Source organism: Ictidomys tridecemlineatus, chromosome 10 (assembly GCF_052094955.1).
Source record: "Ictidomys tridecemlineatus isolate mIctTri1 chromosome 10, mIctTri1.hap1, whole genome shotgun sequence".
NCBI classification, from domain to species: domain Eukaryota; kingdom Metazoa; phylum Chordata; class Mammalia; order Rodentia; family Sciuridae; genus Ictidomys; species Ictidomys tridecemlineatus.
The window spans coordinates 128,991,004-129,010,993 of record NC_135486.1 but is presented as its reverse complement, the minus strand read 5'-3'; the positions used below and the strand labels follow the sequence as shown (position 1 = coordinate 129,010,993).

General features: G+C 47.1%; 1 protein-coding gene across 3 annotated transcripts in view; it reads right to left on the bottom strand.

The window, feature by feature from the left end:
• Positions 1 to 19,990, bottom strand: part of Cog7 (component of oligomeric golgi complex 7) — a 63,339-nt gene that overhangs the window by 7,007 nt on the left and 36,342 nt on the right. Inside the window, exons 10-16 of one of the 3 annotated variants that reach the window (XR_005730309.2) lie at positions 18,568 to 18,684; positions 16,190 to 16,255; positions 13,371 to 13,557; positions 11,098 to 11,238; positions 5,973 to 6,056; positions 3,591 to 3,744; positions 2,468 to 2,582 (exon numbers count right to left, since the gene is read on the bottom strand). Coding sequence is in view for 2 of the 3 variants with exons in the window: in XM_005323747.5 (XP_005323804.1) it covers positions 2,468 to 2,582; positions 5,973 to 6,056; positions 11,098 to 11,238; positions 13,371 to 13,557; positions 16,190 to 16,255; positions 18,568 to 18,684 (710 nt within the window). In the remaining variant the exon portion in view is untranslated. Of the gene's footprint in view, positions 1 to 2,467; positions 2,583 to 3,590; positions 3,745 to 5,909; positions 6,057 to 11,097; positions 11,239 to 13,370; positions 13,558 to 16,189; positions 16,256 to 18,567; positions 18,685 to 19,990 lie in introns of those variants that run through there. The other 2 variants (XM_005323747.5, XM_078024212.1) reach the window with 2 other exon arrangements.

The following is a 19,990-nucleotide window of genomic DNA, read 5'->3' as shown; positions in this document are numbered from 1 at the left end:
ACTAATCATACATAATAGTGGGATTTGTTTTGACATATTTGTACCTGCACTCATGATTATTTTATGAGCATAATTACATAGCAACAATCTAAAAGGTAATTTTGTCAAATAGCCCTGTAGAAATTCAAATTATACAATATAAACTGTTATCTGTCACTATTGCCAATACTAAATGTAGTGGCTTTAGTATGTACATGGCATCCCTCAGGATCCATGGGTGATGGATCTTAGGAACCCCAGAGATATCAAATCCAGATATTTAAATCTCTTATAGTATTTGCATATCATCTCCACTATCCTCCTGTGTACTTTAAATAATCTTTAGATTACTTACAGCACCCAATATTATATACCTGGTTTCTATGCTATTGTTTAGGAAATTATGACAAGAAAAAAACCTGCATGTTTGGTACAATGGAGATTTTTTTTTTCCCAAATATTTTTGATCCATAGTTGGTTGAATCCACAGATGCAGAACTCACAATCAGAAGACCAACAGTATACACACACACACACACACAATTTGATCAGTTAAAAATAGTATATTCTATTTTCATTTGCAGTTACTTGAAGATTAATAAAGTTAAATAAATCTTAATTTGGGGGAGTTATGAGAAGGCCTTCATGTTATTTACTGTATTTCTCTACATAATTGTTACAGATTTTATGCCCGATTTTTTTGCAAGTGGAGTGCGACCATTATGTGAAGCTTTTTTTTAATATATTTTTTTAGTTGTCAATGGACCTTTATTTTTATTTATTTATATGTGGTACTGAGAATCGAACCCAATGCCTCACACTTGCTAGGCAAGCGCTCTACCACTAAGCCACAACCCCAGCCCAAGCTTTTAATTGTGCTGGTATTACTTAAAAATCGTTTTTTACTAAACTATCTTTGCTGCAAGATTAGTATATTCAGAATACTCATGAATATGTGTTCATATAATGGTGATGATCATGCAGTGAAATACAGCCCTTATTTTTCTGTGGGGGATTCGTCTTTGTCTTTCTGATCTGTAAGATCATTTATAAAATAAAAATATTAACCATCATTAGTCACATATGTTGCTGTTTCTTCCAGTTGACCATTTACCTCTTAATTTCCTTTTCAAAATTTCTATCTTCCACTTCAAAAGGTCTTCCATTCTCTCCCCTAAGATTATATTATATCCACCCATATTTTAGCTTAGTAAGTTTCACATTTTAAATATGAACTGCAAATACTAGTCTTTTTAAAAATAATGAGTGTCTTTTGTTTACGGTCCTATAAAACCTATGGAAATTTCATTTGTATCATTTTTGCAAAAGATTTATAGACATGAGACAGCAATGTCTGTTCTCTGTGGGACCCAAAGCTTTTGTTCTGACGATTAAGCACACCAATTATCCTGCTCAATTCCTCTTCGCATCCTAAATAAGTTTTCTTTTTGATGTCCCAAAGCCTAAAGGAGAGGTCTCCCCACAGTCCTGTGGTTTTGTCAAATTCTCAGTGTATGACTGATCAGGTATGTATTACATGATTTATCCGTTGTGTATTTCAGTGCCTTGTCATCTGACACTGAAGAGTATGTGACTATTGCAGGTTTACTGAAGGACTCACTTTTTATCCACATAAAAGAATCACCCAGGTCCCATCTGCTACCTTTTGATTTGAATCCAACTTATTTGTAACAATCATCCTGCTTTTTTAAAATTTTAGGCTATCTTCTGGCATTCTCAGTTTCTAGCCTTCTGGGGTGACTAGTTTATCGTCAGTGTGGAAACTCCCTATGAGCTGCTGAATCTTCCACATACCAGGTTGCTTCTCCTTGGGGCGGGGGGCCAATATTAGAAATTAGGATAATTTTTTGATCAATAAGTTCATGATCCCTGTTCAAATCTGTCAGGCCCAAATAACAAAAAGGAAGTATCTAAATGTATTATATTTTTGTCTGGTCAGTTTAGAGACTCGGGAGCCCTGGGAGTCAGCAGCAAGCTAAGGCTTGAGACATCTGCACAGGAGGCATTCCCTCTATGGGGAGAGCTGATTTTTGACAGAGCAAGCAAATCTGTTCCCATGAGGTGGCACGTGACATGGCACGAGGCCCACATGTCAGGGAGCCGAGGGAGGTGAATGCTCAGCAGATCCCCATCCTGTGAGCTCACTGCCACCACCAATCACCCAGGACCCTGGGCACCACCTCCCCAGCTGAGGGGCCCTGGGTCCACTGCAGGGTCTCCGCACTCCTCCAGGGCTGCCCTGCCTCCAGTTCCTTCCCCAATGGCCTGGCCGGAGCTCTGCCCTGCTGAAGTGCCGCCGCAGGAGCAACCAGTGGCCCTGATGTTTTTCAGTCTCCACTGAATACTCTGACAACTATTTAAGTGGGGTTGAGAAAGAGACATTGGTGAGGAGTGAGGGTGTTAAAAACAAGCCTCAAGGGTCACTGGTCCCTTGGCCACAGGAGTCGTGGCTCCCTGGTCCTCTTACCTTGCTCAGGAGGAAACGGGAGCTTTCCGGCGTGCAAAGCCAGCTCTAAGGCAGAGTCCTCCTGAGTCACAAATGGCTCAAGATTCAGGGGCAGGGACATGATGTACTGCCCGATCTGAAACAAAAGAATGCACTTTCAGTCGGACACTGACGCAGACGGGCACTACTTACGTGGGACACTTGTGCAGAGTCAACAACAGAAAGACAAAGTGGCCAGAGTTGGGTGAGCACCAGTGTGTGGCAATGTCAGCTATGGCGACACCTTCAAAAAAGCCAATGGCAGTTTGCGGGGGACTGTGGATTCACCCTTCTCAGCAGCGGCCCCGATATTCAGGGAGGCGTTCACACAGTGCCTCCCAGGGAGGTGGTGGGTACCAAAGTGCTGTGTGAAACGTGAAGCACTGTGTGCACAGAAGTTCCCGATCCTGCGCACAAGGAAAACCAGGAAGTGCGCACGCCAACCAGAGCTGGCCCAGCAGGGACTCAGAGCCTGCCTTCCACACTGCATCTAGACGATCCAACAGGGGAAGGAAGGGGTTCTGTTTGAAAACAGCCACTTATAACTGCAAACTCACTTGGAAAGAAATATGTAGTTTTCACAACAGAAACTAGAAAGTAAAGATTGACAAAACCAGGCTGGGGCTGAGCTCAGCTGCAGAGGTTTGATTCATCAGCATCAAGTAAATAAATAAATTAATTAATTAAATAAAGGCATTCTGTCCATCTAGAATTACAAAAAGTAAAAATAAGACTGACAAAACTTTCTTGGCTGACAGGGAATCACAAATGGTCAGGTAATGTGATATTTGGGACAAGCCCACAATCATTGCAGCATTTGTCCTGTGTTGTCAGATACTCCTGTGACAGTTATCACGGGTATATCTGACGCACCTATTTCTATTACAGCTCATAATTGTTTTATGTTTTAAGTATATATTTTATCTCAAAATAAGGCTGATTTGGGGGTTACAACAATATATACATTCTAGAAAGGTCTTCTGAGACTGTTGTTGCATTTCTTTTTTGGTGACATATTCTATGACATTCACCTATGGACACTTAATTCCACAAGCTGCAAGTCAGAGGGGTACTAAGGACCTTCTCCATCGGGCTTCATACACACCTCTCAGAACGAGGGCTCCAGGAGCTCATGCAGAATCTACAATCCACCCAGCCCGAGGCCTCTGGGATGTCCACCCTCACTTCCCACCATTTAGCATGGTCTCAGCATTCAGTGGTCTGTGTTGCCAACAAACAGTTCTTGGATTGGTCTCCCTCTAAAGAATCACACAGATGGGAAGAATGGCATGTCTTTTCTTTCCTCTTCATTCATTTACTTAGCACACTCTCTCACTCTAACCAGATAAGTGGCCTCTTACCTCGCAACCACCACTATGGTACATTTCATCTTGAAAATGGCAACAAATCATCTTTCTCCCCACAAGGCTGGGAGAAAGGAAAGATATTACTTTCTGCTGTTGGATTTTCCTTCTAATTCCATTCAACAAGCATTTCCTGTGCACCTGCTACGTTCAAAGACCCAGGCCAATTCCTGAATTTGGTACCTTTAGGTACCAAACTTTGAGGTTAAATCCATGGGCCCAGTTTTGTTTGAAATAGAGTGTCATATTATTATAGCTGGTATCTACGTGGTTTTTAAATTTCCAAGGTCTTCTCTCATTTTCACCCCTTTATGATGCTCACATGATTTTGGGGGGAGTGGGGTGGGGTGATGGTTTACCAACAAGGCAAAAAAAATTTTCAACAAGGCTCGACATTTTAATAATCTGTCACCTTAAACTTCTATCAACTGGCCTTAGATGATAGGGACAGCCGTCGTTCCTAGACAGATCCCATGGCTCCAGCTTTCTCTTGGGGACTCTTGCCTCTATTTGTTCTCTGGAACTCGGTGTGGAAATGGATGCTTATCATCACACCTGTGGGTATTTATCTGCTATGCTCACATAATCAGTAAGCTGTTCTTGACATCCCATGCCTGGGGAAAATGAAAATCTCTGGGATCAGACAGGCCAGGGTTTGAGCCCCAGCTCTACCTCTGCTCGACCCTGGGTGACTTACTCTGTTGGAACCTTGGTGTCATCACTGCTCATATGAGGATGAATCGAGACCTACTTCAAAGTGCCACTGAGAAGGTGAAATGGATACTATGTGATATGCACATAAAGCACCTGGTGTCCCCACTGGGTGAGTGGCTGCTCCCTCCCGGCTGCCCTCTTGTTCACTAGAGCCTTAGCCACTCCTAGGAAAGAGGCTACTGGACAAAACTGAGACCATGGACCGTCTCACAGCACTGTCCTGGCATTTGGTGCACATTTAATAAAGGTTCCTTTCCTGCTTCCAGGGGTGACAACTTCCACCACATGGCAGGGCACCACGGGTGGCAAGGGCCTGGACCTGGGTCTCATCCAGCTTCCTCACTCCCTACACTTTGTTTCTTCAACCTTAGCATCAAGGCAGTTGGCTCTCACGTCCTTTCCAGAAACACCACTTTCTGAATCAGTCTAGATCATGATGCCTATCCTCCTAATCCTGAAGATATAAGCACTCCAATGCCTGGAAAGACCACCCACAGCTAGTCTCGTCCATCCAGGATGGCAGGCAGTGCCCTGGCACACAGGAGGAGGACGGCCACCGCAAACTCGCGCTGCTGCAAACAAGCCCCCGCTGAACACCAGCCTTCCCCCGCTGCAGAGCAGAGCTGCCGTTCACTACTTCCAACTTAGAATAATTGCTTCTCGAATTCCTTATCTGTTACAATTAAGTCACAACCTACACAGGAGCTGGATTCTAAGAGGTTCGGGTAGATAACCTACAACACTCCAGAAGTTTCTTGCTATGTGAGGTATGCACGGCCAGGGTGTGTTACTCCTGTGCAGTCAGTTATCTGCGCACACTGACAATTAGGAGCAAGGGAGCGGGGCTGCAGGAAGGAATGGAAGGAAAGGCCATATGCAGATGACCAGGGTGACTGTCAATTCCTGGGGGTGAGTGAGGAAGGCAGAAATGATTCTAAGGCCCCTCCCCGCTGAAGGTATTTCCTGTTCTCTTTTCACTTTAAGCTTCTAGGTCTACCATTCTTCTTAAGAGATGTGCTTGGTGCAGTGAGGTTCACCACCAACGCACCCAGCACCAAGCCTGGCACAGGGTAGGAGCTCGCTAACTGTGTGCTGAACTTGAATTCAGAAACAATACGCACTGCTCTTCTCTAAGACAAGACAGAAGAATGTGACCACTGGCTCCTTGATTTCCCAGGTCCTAAGTTTTTACTGGACTCTCAAATCTAAAGCCCTCAGGAAATGGTCAATCTCATATAGGGAGAGAGGGAACAGGGTAAAAATGTCTTAGGGCCTGAAGTGGTTTTGTGGCGCTGCTGTCCAAAACCACGGGTGCAGACAACACCAAGGGGCAGTGAACACCTTACCTAGAAGGCCAGAAACAAAAGACCAGGTGAGACCACCCTGGAGAAGCACCCGGAAGCCCTTACGTTGCTGATGTACTCCAGAGGGGTGAGGCTGAAGGCGGGCAGGTCATCGGTCAGGGTCTCGCCGATGCCAGCTGTGGTCCAGCTCTAGGGGAGGAGAGAGAAAGCCGTTGAGGGCACGTCTGGCAGTGCTGGAAACGCCACGCCAAGGCACTCGAAGAAGCGGCCTGCCTGAAAGGGGTCAACTGCGATCAGCACTGACCTCTGAACAACCCAGCGGCCAGGGGTTTCTCTTCTTCAAATCTCCTTGAAGCCCAGAGAAAGGAATCATTTCTCTCTCGCTGGGAACACCCCTTCTCAGTCCAGCTACTGGGTGGCTCGGCTCCCTTTTATCTCACTGGGCACATGAAACGAGAGTCAGGGACCATGTCAAATCCTGCATCTTGGGAAGGAGGCTCAGAAGCCCCTGGGCTGCAGGCTTAGCCCAACGGCAGTCCCCAAAGCAACTCTGCCTCAATTAAAGCTGCAGTTTGTACTCCTATCTGCCTTCTGGATCTATTTCTCCACTGACTCGGGCTCAGAGGGAAGGGAGAGGATGGAGCCTCCAAGCCTCAGCAGCCACCCTCCGTCCTCTCCGTGACTCTGTGACCTCTGACGGACGAGGACCTCAGCCCCTCCACATGGCTCTGGCCAGTTACAGCAGAAACATGTCGGACGTTGCTGCTGGAGCTTCTCAGCACCCTGCAAGTGAACTGCCCCCCACACACGCTCACAGACCCCAGCTGGGCACCCCTCCTACACAATGCTGGCCTCCCGGACCCCACTTGAGCCGCCCTAACGGCAGCCTGGAAAACAGGTCCTTTCCTGGTGGCCCGTGGGAGTGACTCCTGAGGTCACCATGTAGCTGCTCTCAGCAGCCACCTGATGCCTGATCCGGTTGCTTGATCCTTTAAGTAGCATTCCGGGAATGGAATGACCACGTCCACCCCCCTACTGGGCTCCCAGCCCAGGCTCAGCCCGCAGGCCTCCGTGGCCGCCAGCATCGACTCCACTGCTCCCGGGTCTCCTGGTCTTTGCTGTGGGTGAGTTCTGTCCTTCTCCACCTCTTGAGGTTTCCTTGTTCTTGTTTGAAAATTCTTTCATTTCAAAAGATCCCACCTTTTTTCCAAGTAACTCAACCCACTGAGAAGCAACTCTAACCATCCACACTCACCAAGTACCTGTGAAGTGCGAGGTCTCATGCTAAGCTCTGTGAAGCTGATACAAAGAAATCTAAGACTTGCCCTTGTCCTCGGAAGCTCCTTGGAGAAGCAAGATCCCCCTGATACGCCCATGCTGCCTGCCCCCCACCCTGTGCACACACATGCACGTGTCCATGAGAGCTTTCAGGGTCACATGGGAGATTTTATACGGAAAGAGCTCAGGCAAGCAAGAACTCAGGGTGATCAGAGAAGGGCTGGCCATAGGATGTATGCAGTGCCCTGAGGCAGGAGTAAGGCTGGAAGGAGAAAATCAGGCTAGGGAAAGATCTTACCTCCAACACACTGACTGCAAGAGGAAATGGGGGAGGGGGAGAGAGAAAGAAACAGAAAGAGAGACAGAGAGAGAAGAAGAGGAGGAGGAGGAAGAGGAGGCAGAAAAGGAGGAGGAGGAGGAAAGGGGAGGAAGAGGAGGAGAGAGAAGAGTCAGAGGCAGGAGAGAGACAGAAAGGAAATCTATAGTTCAAAAGAGACCCCAAAAGACATGCCAGTCAATCCCCCTGTGCAGGATCCTGGATCCTGATTCAGTTAAAATGACCATGACATTTATAAGACAGTTGGAAAGTGCACACTGGTGGATGATATGGAGGAGCCACGTTCTTCTTTTTCAGGGGTGATTGTAGTATTGTGATTATTCTTAGAGTCCTTGAATTTTAGATGATAGTTTTTTACAAAAAGACTTAAAAATAAAAAGTCTCTAAAAACAGACTGCCAGACTGGCCCTGGAGAGTGGAGGCAGGGGGATGCTTTGAATGGGGCGGGGCGAAACCACAGCAATGCCCTGTGAAGACCGAGGCAGCAGCTGAGGAGGATGGGGGTGCATGGGAGATGAGAAGCTCAAAAGCGGCTCAGAGATGGCAGGAGCCATGGAAACTGCTGGGAAAGACCAGTGACAGTTGGTGGTTCACTGGCAAAGAGGGCGCAGAGAGGAGGCCGAGAAGTCACCAGGCGGGAAACAGAGGCTCCTGTTAAGACCAACAACGGTGCCACAGGGCAGGGCAGGACCACTGTGGGGGCAAAGACCAGCGTGGCCACCATCCAGCCAAGGGATGGGTGCTGTGGGCTGGAGGCCGGAGAGGGTGCTGAGATGGCAGGAGCAGCAGCATCAGAATGGGATCCGTGCAGGAGGAAGAAGGGAGCGAGGAAGAAGTGTGGAAAGGGGAGAGACAGAGTGCGGAGCCTGGGAGAGGCCTAGGCCAGGCAGGAAAGGCGACCTGAGGAGGGCGACAGGGAAATGAGGTAGGTTATTTCTTAATTGTTCAAGTTTATTTAAAATGCCCTTCAAATGGGCTTTTCTACCCATCTGTCACCAGGTAATACAGATGAATGTCAATGATCTGTTCTGAAACTGGATACGGTGTTGGTTTATAGTCTTAAAACATAAAAGGGCAACACAATTTACAGCAAATGTTAAAAGCAAACATCTAATGACCAGGGTTTAATTTTCAGATCCTTCAGGCCCAAGTGTTTGCCTTTGTTTTGTGTGCTCTGCGCTGGCTCGCAGAGAACTCCTCCTAATCTGCAGAGCTGCTGGGCCCATTCCCAGTGGCCGTGAGGCCTGGAGGTAAGATCCCAGCCACCGAGGCTGAATCATATAATAAAGAACTCTGGAATGCAGAAATGGAGGGGAGAGGACAGGTGGGAAGCAGAAACCTGTTGAAATGTAGAAGTCGGACCAAATAACTGAGGGAATTAATTTCAGAACAGAAGGTCAATATCTTAAGCTTTGAGAAAATAAAAATAATAATAGCAACCAAATCTTGAGGCAGAGCAGGGGAGATGAGTGATACAAGGAAAGCTAATACCCTCAGAGCAGGTGATCAGTGTCAGTATCTGTCTAAAATGGAAACACAATTAACAAAAATTAATGACTCCAATCTTCAGAGTTCTCATCAACTTTTTTCTTAACCATGCAGATATCTTCAGAGAGCTAATATCTTTTGTGATGAAAAAAACAATGATCTCAAGTTCAACAATTTCATTTGTTCTCTTTTTTTCCCATTAAGTTCAAATCAAATAAAACTTATATTGTATGTGTTTTGCTTTTAAAAAAATTCAGCATGTACAGAGGAGCTCCATTTCTTCTTATGGATCTATCTGTGACTCTACCTGGCAGCATTAGAAGGTGTGAAGAGAAGTCCAGATTGCCAGATCATTTCTAGATGGTGCAATTTTGAAGGGATTTCTTTGCACTTTCCTATATTCTTTGAGTTTCTGAAAATTAATATATGCATAATTTTTATTTTTAAAAATCAAGTCATTTCTTTTAAGACTAAGAATCATAGCAAGGGGCTGGGGTTGTGGCTCAGTGGTAGAGCACTTGCCTAGCATGTATGAGGCACTGGGTTTGATCCTCAGCACCACACAAAAAGAAATAAATATAATAAAATGATTGTGTCCATCTACAACTAAAAAAAAATGTTTAAAAAGAATCAGCAAGGAAGAAAACTTCTGCTCATTAATAAGGTCTACTCTGGGGCTGGGGCTGTGCTAAGTTCTATCATATGAGTCCTCACCAATCTGTACGTGAGAACGACTGAACCCTCATGGTATAGACGAGGAGGTGGAGACCTCAGAAGAACGAATAACCTCAGTCTTGCGAAGCAACGCGACCACGCACGGCAGGGACCAGGCCCTGAACACTCGCCGCAGCAAAGCTGCCAGGCAGCCGTTTCTGCTCCAGTCTCATCTAGTTTCACCTGTCTTCAATGCCAGAATGAGAAATGTGACTGGAGTAGACTCCTTGGCCCTAAGGAAGAGTGAAAACCACAGAACCTCGGGCACAGGAAGAACCTTACAAACATGGAGTTAAGCTGAGCCATTTTATTTATGGAAATTCTGGTACCCAGAGAGGGGGTGAGACGGGACTGACGTCTTACAGCAGCCCAGGCTCCTGGCCTCAGGTGCTTTCTGGAGGGCAGCAGACAGCAGAGAACGCATAATCATGCCATGAAAGTTCTTGCTGCTTCCTTGGGGGACATTAAAGGCCCATAACTCAGTCTTTCCCAAAAGACTGTTTTTCAAAAGAGTGGAATCCAAATGTACTTAGGAGTTGATTAAGCAAGGGGCAGTCCCACCCCATAATCCAAAAGGAAAGTGGTAAGATCTACGCTGGATGGGAGGAGGAGACAGAGCAAGGGGAGCCCAGGACCCCTAGGCGATGCCTCCAAAGGGGTCAGGACAACCAGGCAAGAGCAGAGGGTGCAGGACGAGCATTCGAGACAACTCAGAAACAACCAGACTCAGGGTACCAGGAGAGAATGCAGCAGAACCCTCCAGGGCCTCCTCAAAAACACAAGATCGGATCTGATAAGGCGCTTTCCTGAGCCAAGCTCCAGGACCAATTCTCCAGAGACTCTCCTGTGGCATGAAAACAATTCAAACTCAAAAGGCAGCATGGCCTCCTGAGCTGGCCTGAGCCGGGCAGTGGCACACCCTCTCCCTTCCTCCCTGGGAAGGCAGGCTGTGCTTTCTGAATCAAGCCACACTAGCAATCCTAGAACACATCCTGCAAAAAAAGCATCTAAGTAACTACAATTAAGATAAGAAATTCATGCTAAGGCCAGGGACAGCGGTGCTCTCCTGTAATCCCAGGGACTTGGGAGCCTGATGCATGAGGATTGCAAGGTCAAGGCCAGCTTAGTAAGACCCTCTCACGAAATTTTTTAAAAAAAAATTTTTTTTTTAAATGGCTGGAGATGTGGCTCAGTAGTAGAGCACCCCTGGGTTTAATCCCCACTACCACAATAAATAAATAAATAAAGGAAGTTCATGGGTAAGCCATGACAACGTGGCCCTCTGCAGCCTAGGACAATCAATGTAGGATCCTCCTGAAGCAGGTGCGGTCGGGAGGGTTAAGGCTAGACTTAAATGTGCTCGAGGAGGAGGCAGGACCTGGGGGGAATCACCAAGGTCACAGGAAAACTCACCTCCATCTTGGAAACGAGTAGCAGCTGCTGTTTAATGCGCAGGAAGACGGAGTCGAAGGCCAGCTGGTGGGCCTGCTGGGTGAGCCGAGTCAGGGCTGCCCGCGGTGCGGCCAGCAGGTTGTGATTACTGGAGCCTTTTTCCTTAGACAAGAAAATCAAAAGGCACTTTGTGAGGCCCTGAAACCAACCAAGGTATCAGCTACTCATGTTGAGAGTTACTGAGAGGAAAAGAGTGAAAGGGGTTCTGTGTACACCAGTGCCTGAGCCTGGCTGCGCCCCAGGTCCTGGGGAAACATCCCAGACCACTGAATCCGAGTCCTCCAGGGTTGGAGCCCTAGAACCTAAATCTCTGACTCACTTTCCCAAGGTGTTTCAGATGCATTTGGGCTAATATTTTGGTCTCATGGATTGGCAGTTTAGGAAGACACAACCTGTGACCCTCCCTCAGGGATAGAGGAGGAGGAGAAAAAAATGACCAGAGGCTTCACACATAAGCAAGAGTGATGGACAGAGCCTGATTCCCAGGGAGGTCAGGTCAAGTTACTTGGCTGAAAGCCAGGTTACGCACCACCTGTGTGAGTCCCAAGGAATGCCAAACAGCCTGAGAAAATACAGAGATGGAAAATGTAACCTTAGTTTTGCTATTACAAATGAACTGATTACAACAGACATGAATCAGATTAGCAATAAAGATAAACAGAGCTGCTTTAACCTAACCTCAGAAGCATGGATGAATGAGCTTACAGAATTGCCTTAAGAAGCATGTTTGTCAAGCTCAAGTGCAGCCAGTTGGTGGGCCACAGTGCAGAGACAGGGAGACCCTGGGAGGGAGAACCGGAGCCTCAGCTGTGTCTAACCTCACTGTGCAGTTCACCCCAGAGCTCTGGGCTGGTCAGGAGCACTGGAGACTGCATCTGGTGGGACAGAGAGAGACACACCTTCTCCAACCAGACCACGAGGTGGGGAGGATTCTGGACCTGATGACCACTGCCCTCTTACAACCCTGGGAGCCATTTCCAGGAAACCCTGTGACTTATCCGATTTGCTGGGAAGTTCTCCCATCTCTGAACCCAAGAGGCCCAAAGTGCAAAGTTAAAGGGAGCTTTACAGCAGACAAATAAAGATCTCAAAGAAGGGAGGAGGGGACCTTTATCCCCAGGTCCTCCAGACTCCTTGTGGTGGAACTCACAGCACAGAGCTTCCTGGGGTCTCTCTGGCCCATCTCTGGGGAAGCAGTGACTTCTCCAAATGCTGATTTGGGGTCCTCCTGCCTGTACATATGGTCCCTCCTGCCATTCAATAAAAGGGGACTGCACCAAACACGGCCAGGGGCTCCCAGCTCCACCCGTCCTGTGGACAGGTCTGCTCTGGAACGAAACACAGCAAGCCCCCGGCCATGGTGCAGAGCCACGTCTCAACCTGGCTTCTACCAGTAAGAAAGATCCATCTATCGAAGGGCCTCTAAGTTGCTTTTGTGAATTGAGCTGCCATAAACACTGATATGGCTGTGTCCCTGTGATATGCTGACTTTAAGTCCTTTGGGTATAGACCAAGGAGTGGGATGACTATGTCAAATGGTGGTTCCATCCCAAGTTTTCTGAGGAATCTCCATAGTGCTTTCCAGAGTGGTTGCACCAATTTGCAGTCCCACCAGCAAAGTACGAGTGTGCCTTTTCCCCACATCAACACCAACACTTATTGTTGTCTGTATTCTTAATAGCTGCCATTCTGACTGGCGTGAAATGAAATCTTAGTTTTGATTTGCATTTCTCTAATTACTAGAAATGTCAAACTTTTTTTTAATTTGTTGATCGAATGTATGTCTTCTTCTCAGAAGAGCCTGCTCTGCTCCTTAGCCCATTTGATTGGTTGTTTGTTTTTCTGGTGTTAAGTTTTGTTCGTTCTTAATATATCCTGGATATCAGCTCCAAAATCATACTGGATATCAGTATGGCAAAATGGTGCAAAGCTACAACCAGAGAAATGAAAAGCTGTGCTGTAATTGTGTACAATGAATCAAAATGCATCCTGCTGTCATATATACCTGATTAATATAAAATTAATTAATTCATTGATTAAAAAAAGAAAGATCCATCGCCCTCCAAGCAGCATCTTAATGGTTTCAACCCATTTGGGTGATTAGCTCCTTAAAAGCCCAACATGAATGAGAAAGAGAAGTGGTGGCAGGACACACAGAGGGCCTGGAACCTAGAGAGGGTGGGTGACAAAGGAGGACCTTTCGTTTGCAAGAATGCCATCGTCTGCTCTCCCACCTTGAGGGTATAGAGGGTCTCCATTAAACTGGCGTACTCGGCAGGGTCGTCTTTCTGGAGGTAATTGTACTCCTGCCACGGGTTCTTGGCAGAGCTCCTCTTGTCTGTCAAGATGCTTTCCTGAAAGCCAGCCAGGCTCCGAGGGCTGTAGGAGTCGGACAGATACTTCCCCGCTGTGGACAGAATCCTGTAATGAAAGCGATGGCTGTTACGCCCCGGGCTATTTTTAAGGAGCTCTTTTTCTCTGAGCAGGCAGATTATTCCTTTCTAAATTGTAAGACATCAAACGAGGCAGCAGAATGAGGTCCAGTTCATAAGGGAATGAAGACAGCCTTCATTACTCAGGAGGGAACTGGACCTCAGGAGCACAGTAGGGCCAGGTGATTCGGTTTCCTATTGAACACCCCAATGGACACTGTCTTCCTAATGGACACACAGCCTACCCAAGGGCAGCTCTCATATGCTGCCATCTGGGACGCAGTGTACGTTCTATGTAGAACATTCTTGCTATATGCGCATCACAGTGTTGAATAACCAGCTGTCGGGATGAGCCACCACCACTAAAGTCACAGAGACCACTGGGCAGGGCAGCGGGTGATCTGGTCCCTGGAGAATAGTGACAACTTGCCACATGCCTCTTTACCCACAGGATGCACCGTCCCACGTGCTGGCTGCTTGCCGGGGAAATGCATGAGCGTGCACCGAGGAGGGAAAGCCACAGTTCTATCTATTTCCTTAGCTCACTTCCTTTTCATGATAAGTTGTTGCCCACTCTTCTGCCCTAAGAACTTGGACACTTATACTGGATTCCCAAAACCTGGTTGTCCATTCAAGTTGTCCTACTATGACACTTTCCTGATGAAATACAGATGCCCTTAGATTTATGATGGGGTTACGTCCAGCAACCCTTTATAAGTTGAAAGTGTCCCAGGTACAAAGTGCATCTGATCCACCCAACCTACTGGTCATCTTCGCTCACAATGCAGCACACCATAGAGCACCAGTAGCTTCCCTTCTGGACCACATGGCTAAGGGTAGCTGAGCCTCACTATTGCTACCAACATGGTGAGAGAAGATGGTAGCCTGAACATCACCAGCCCAGAGAATACCAAAACTCAAAATTCAGAGTGTGGTTTCTACTGGATGTGCATTCCTTTCAGACCATCCTAAAGTTGAAAAATTATGAGCAAAACCATAGTCAGGGGCCTCTGTAACAGTGTTCCAGAGTGAGTGGCGGACACTGGAACACACACAGAAACTGCAGTAATCTCCCTGTGTCTCACCCAAGCTGCCCAGGACTAGAGAATCTCTCCAGTGACACCCAACCCAGCCCTGCTTTACTCAGGCCATAAATCACAAAATGACTCCTTCTGCAAAGAGGTGAGAGCCTGGTGGCAATGTCGGCTATCACTGCCGCAGACAGGAGTGTTCTGGGCGATTGCTCTGCGCCCCGGGGAGTGGTCCTGGTGAGAGTGTGGGTTCCCAAGGGGAGACTGATGGGGAGATAAGATAAGCTTTACAGGCGGCCACCACACATGCCACACAGGCTGTGCAGCCTCCCAGACAGGAACACGGATGGCGACTGTCCCTTCCCAGGCTCAGAGCAGCTAGGATGACATCACCCCCTTCAGAGGCTGCTCTCGTCTTTAGCCAAGGTGGAGCCAGGCTCTCGCCTCTCAGGGACGCAAAACGCAGCTGGAGAGGTTCACCCTCACCCTCTCCTCCCTCTCACCTTCCTAACGGGACCGCCTTAGCCTTTGGATGGTAAAGATCGAGGAAAGCCTGCATGTCCTGATGAGAAAAGATGTCTGATAGATATACTCAGAGAAATGCCAGCACAAGGTGACACGCGGGACGCTCACAAGCTCTGGTGACTCAGGCGACATCAAGGCTCAAGTCAGTGCCTCTCGTACAAAGCTATTTCTACAATTTTTTTTTAACTTAGAAAGTTATTACCTATAGCAAAGTCTATGCCTCAGTGTCCCTTTGCCTATAAACATGAGGTTAGAGTAGTAAGTGCACACCTCCTCAGCCACTGGGGGGATTCATCTTCACCAGGGATTCCTAGTGAAGCTCAGGAAGTGTTATAAAGGGGGAAGGGGACACAGGTGTAGGCCCAGCTGAGACAGGAGGATCACAAGTTCAAGCCAACCTGGGAAACTTAGTGAGACACTGACTTAAAATGTTTTTAAAAAGGGGGCAGGGGGTCATCTGGGGTTGTAGCCAGAGTGTGTGCGTGTGTGCTAGGCAAGCACTCTAACCACTGAAAGAAAGATGGAAATATGGGAAGTTGGCACCCTTTGGACGGAAAAAAATGGGCCAACGGGGCCATCTCAGAGTGATGTAAAAGCCCTAGCAGCATCACAGAAGAGGGGGATAGGGGACCAAATTCTCCTTGCACACACACCTGCTGCACAGGTTTTTACTGCAGGCTGGGGAAGGCTGTCTGGTTCCCTGCTCTGTGAGATGGCCCGGGCCCTTCCCCACCACTGGAACACTGGAGCCCAATAACTGGCTTGACAAACATCAGTGAGCGCCCAGCCCATACACGATTTGGAAACAACATGTACTGTTTCCTCCTTTAGGCTGAGACCTCCACAGCTAACCAAAATCACATGACTGGTGCCAGTAGAACAGCCTTGCCCTTTATAGGTACTCAATAAATGTTTAATGATGACAATAATGACACCTTGTATCTAGGTTCAGACAATTCATGAGCTTTCAGATTTGACCATATGCTGCCCTTGCTGTACTGTACTGGATCAAGTTCCTCCAACCAAGAACCCCAGGGCCTGGACGACAGGACACCCCACTGCTACCTGTTGGCCAGCTGCTGCTCGAAGTCCCCACACTGCCGCAGGAGCTCTCCACAGGTGGCTATTATCCTAAACAAAACAAAAAGCACTTCAAGTTCAAGTACCTGGAATGCCAACATTTACCGGACAAACATTGTCTCATTCATAAAAATTCTAACTATTCACTCCTTTTGGTGGAGCTGTGTTCTGGTGAAGTCATGAACCCTCTGCTGGACCACCTGAGCCATTTCACCAATTAGTAATTAATATAAAGGTAAATGGTGGTCCCTTCCAATACCTTCCATGTTACTAGTATGAACCACAATTCTATCCAAGTGACTTTACATTCCAAAAACATTGGGCTTTATCTTTGAGAAAATGGGTTGGAAATTTCTGTATAATTTTAAAATCCATATATATTACTTACAATGTGTTAGATGCCTACTATTTATAAGGCATAGAACTGTTTTGACACTAGAAGTCTCTCTCTGCCTCTGAGCCCGTGAAGGCAGATGAAGATTAATCCATTTGCTTCTCAGAAATAAGCCTAGTGACCATCACGTCTGTATTTCATGATATTTTAATTTCCAAGTAATTTTACGCCAGACCTTAAACCCCAGCTAGAGCCCTTCAACAGCAAACTCATAAGGTCAGGACAAATCCAAGGATTAAAAATATCTTTAGTTAACTTTTAACTTTCTCTAAAAGCGCCTGTCGTCACCAGGGTATCTGGGCATTCCATCATAAGAAAGGTTTATGAGAAAGTAAAATATTCCACTAGCCTCAGGTGCACAGAAAAAACCTGTGCAGAATATGTCCCTGTGTGCTACGCCACTACAGATGACAGGGGACTCAGTTAACCTCTAGAACATCACATGTCATTAAAAATTAAAAGTCCAAAACAGAGTTCACGAGGTGGTGATCCAACACGGTCCTGGGTGGTCCCGGGTCACTCTGGACAGCCTTCAGTGGGCCTGGCTGTGCTCTGGCATGGGTCACTGCATTGCATACTACATGTGTCACCAGTATTTGGGCCAGGGACCAGGCAAGAAATGTAAGTGGGTGACGTGGGCCAGATGAAGAATGGCTAGTCCCTTTAGAACTTGCATCCATGAGATTTCTTTTTATCTCAGCCAACAGAACAGCTGTTAGGCCACTTGGGAGCAGAGAACCTCGACACTACAGAGAACACATGCCAGTCTCACAGGGACCTCGGCTGCCACCGCAGTGCCACATTGTGACAATGCAGGCATGATAACACCAGAGCATCCAATTTTGTAGGCAACATTAGAAATTTGGGCGATGTTAAATTCGATTTGTCAGTGTTGGTGACTAATCCAATTTAAATGCTATGATCAAAAAACACGTCTATAGGGCAAATCTGGCCATGGGCCACCGTCTGTACCCTCCAGCTGGACATGTCCAGGGCCAGACCTTCTCAGGCCACTCCTGATTGTACTCCCACCTACCTACAGGCTTGGAGCAACAGGGCACCTACTCAGTGGCCCACAGGTCACAGGACTTCCCCAGGATCTGGCCACTGACAATGGCTTTAGAGGGTCACCTGAGTGCCTCTCACAAAACTTGTGTGTGACCCTTTCTAGGACACACGGTATTGTCATACCACAGAATGTGTGGTTGTGTGACCCTTTCCAGGACACACGGTGTTGTCATACCACAGAATGTGTGGTTCTCAGATCCAGAGGCAGGACCGCTGTTCATCCTCTAAAATATAAGCAACAAATCATTTCATGGCTGAAAAAGCTGCAGGCTAGAAGAAAAAACCTCACAACAAACATAAAAAATTAAGTCATTAAAGAAGATGAAGCTGGGCACAGTGGCACACTCCTCCTGTAACCCCAGGGACTCAGAAGGCTGAGGAAGGAGGACTGTCACTCCCAAGTCAGCCTGGGCAACTAGTTAACCCCCTTCTCAAAATAACAGATGAAAAGGGCTGGGGTGTAGCTCAGTGGTGGAGGGCCCCTCAAAAAAGGGAAGACAAAGCTTTCCTAAGAACTTTAATTTATGAGCGGAGGAGTCCTTTTGGTGTTTTGTTGCTGCTGTTGGTTGGTTTGGTTTGTTTTTTGTTTATTGACTTGTTTTTGGAATCCAGAATACTAGCTTTTTTAAAAAGGCAGTTGAAAAGCTGAGTGTGGTGGCGCCCATCTGTAATCCCAGCTACTCAGGAGACCAAGGCAGGAGGTCACCTGGGCAACTTAGCAAGACCCTATCTCCAAATAAAATTAAAAGGGTTGGGGATGTAGAGCACTCCTGGGTTCAATCCCTGGTAATCTTAGAAAAATAAATAAATAAAAGAGGCAGTGAGATTAAAAAAAAAACCACCTGATAAACACATTTATTGTACAATTAGGCCCATGCTTAAACTGCAACCCCCACGTTACCTGATGGAGTTCTGAAAAGCTGTCCAGTCTTCTTGAAAAAGGGAGTTGGGAGGAATTTCGTCCAGTTTGCACTTCTTTCGTATCGACTGGAGAGCACTGGTGAAATCAGACACATACCTCGAGGGAAGCGGAAAAATGACAGGTATGTGAATAAACTCCGCCACTCCAAAGACGCCTGCAATTCCACAGCTTTGGACAAATTGCTGATTACCTTGAGAATGTCTGCGAGTGGCTCCCACATGGGAGGAGATCACCAACAAACCTCTGACCACAAAAATGCCTTCCCATTGTGGCAAGACCATCCTAACCACCTGGCAGGGCAGCCTTGAGAGATGCTCAAGATGAAGAGGAAGGCGACAGCCACTAAGTCAACTCCAATGACAATCAGGCAAGAGACGATGCTGGTAAATTCCCCTCATTCTAACAGATGCATGTCTTTGGAAGCAGATTTGAAGAACTATTTTGAAAGCCATGTGTCTACTATAATAACCAAATGTGACGCAGGACACTGCGGGGCAGCTGCAGACATTCAAGGTACTTTTGCAAGCGAATCCCCTGGATTTAGACCCAAGGCCACGGCAGACGACCACACCTCCACAGCAGGCAAGGGCCCGGCTTCATCAGCACAGGATGGTACACGTGAGCTCAAAGCCGGAAGACCCTCCCTCATGGACCGCAGCCTGCTCTCACTGAGTGAACACGCTTCTTTCCTTGCACCCTCCACACTATAATCAAACAACTCAGTTAGTGTGTGTTTGCTCAGTGCGTGTTGCTATGGGGGCCTGTGAGGTCTGTGAGATCAGGGACTATGCCTCTGTAACTCATGATGGGTCCTGAGGAACTAGCACTGGGCAGAGCATAAAGGAGACACTGGAAATAGTTCCTGAATGAATGACAGACTTGCATGGCACTGTTGGACAAGCGCCTCTGGGTCATTGGGCCTCAGTTTCCTCATCCTTAAAGTGGATTTAATGATGTCTTCTGTATCACCTCACACAGTTGTTGTGGTGATAAAATTAAATAAATGACATAATATACATTCTCTGGAAAGAATAAAATGACTGTTGATGCGGAATGGGTGGTGTTTCTAAGGATTTAAATTTCTTGGAACATTAACACATCAGTTCATGTCCTTGGGCGGGTTTGGTGGTGGCAAGGATAAAGTGAGGGTTCTGGCCTTTGGAAACCAAAAAACTTGTGACTTTGGGTACATCGCAAGCAGCTTTCCCTCTCTGCCCTCTAAATCAAAAGCTCTGAGTGAGGGAGGTAGAACATGAAGCCCAGGGCCTGAAGAGTACGTGTGTGCAGTGGAGAGAAAGGCCTTTCAAGGTGCCAATGGAAGGAAGGACCTCAGACCACGACCCCACATGCAAGCCACACTGCTCTCCCTCCACACAGGCTTCGGGCTTTAAAGCAGAAAGCT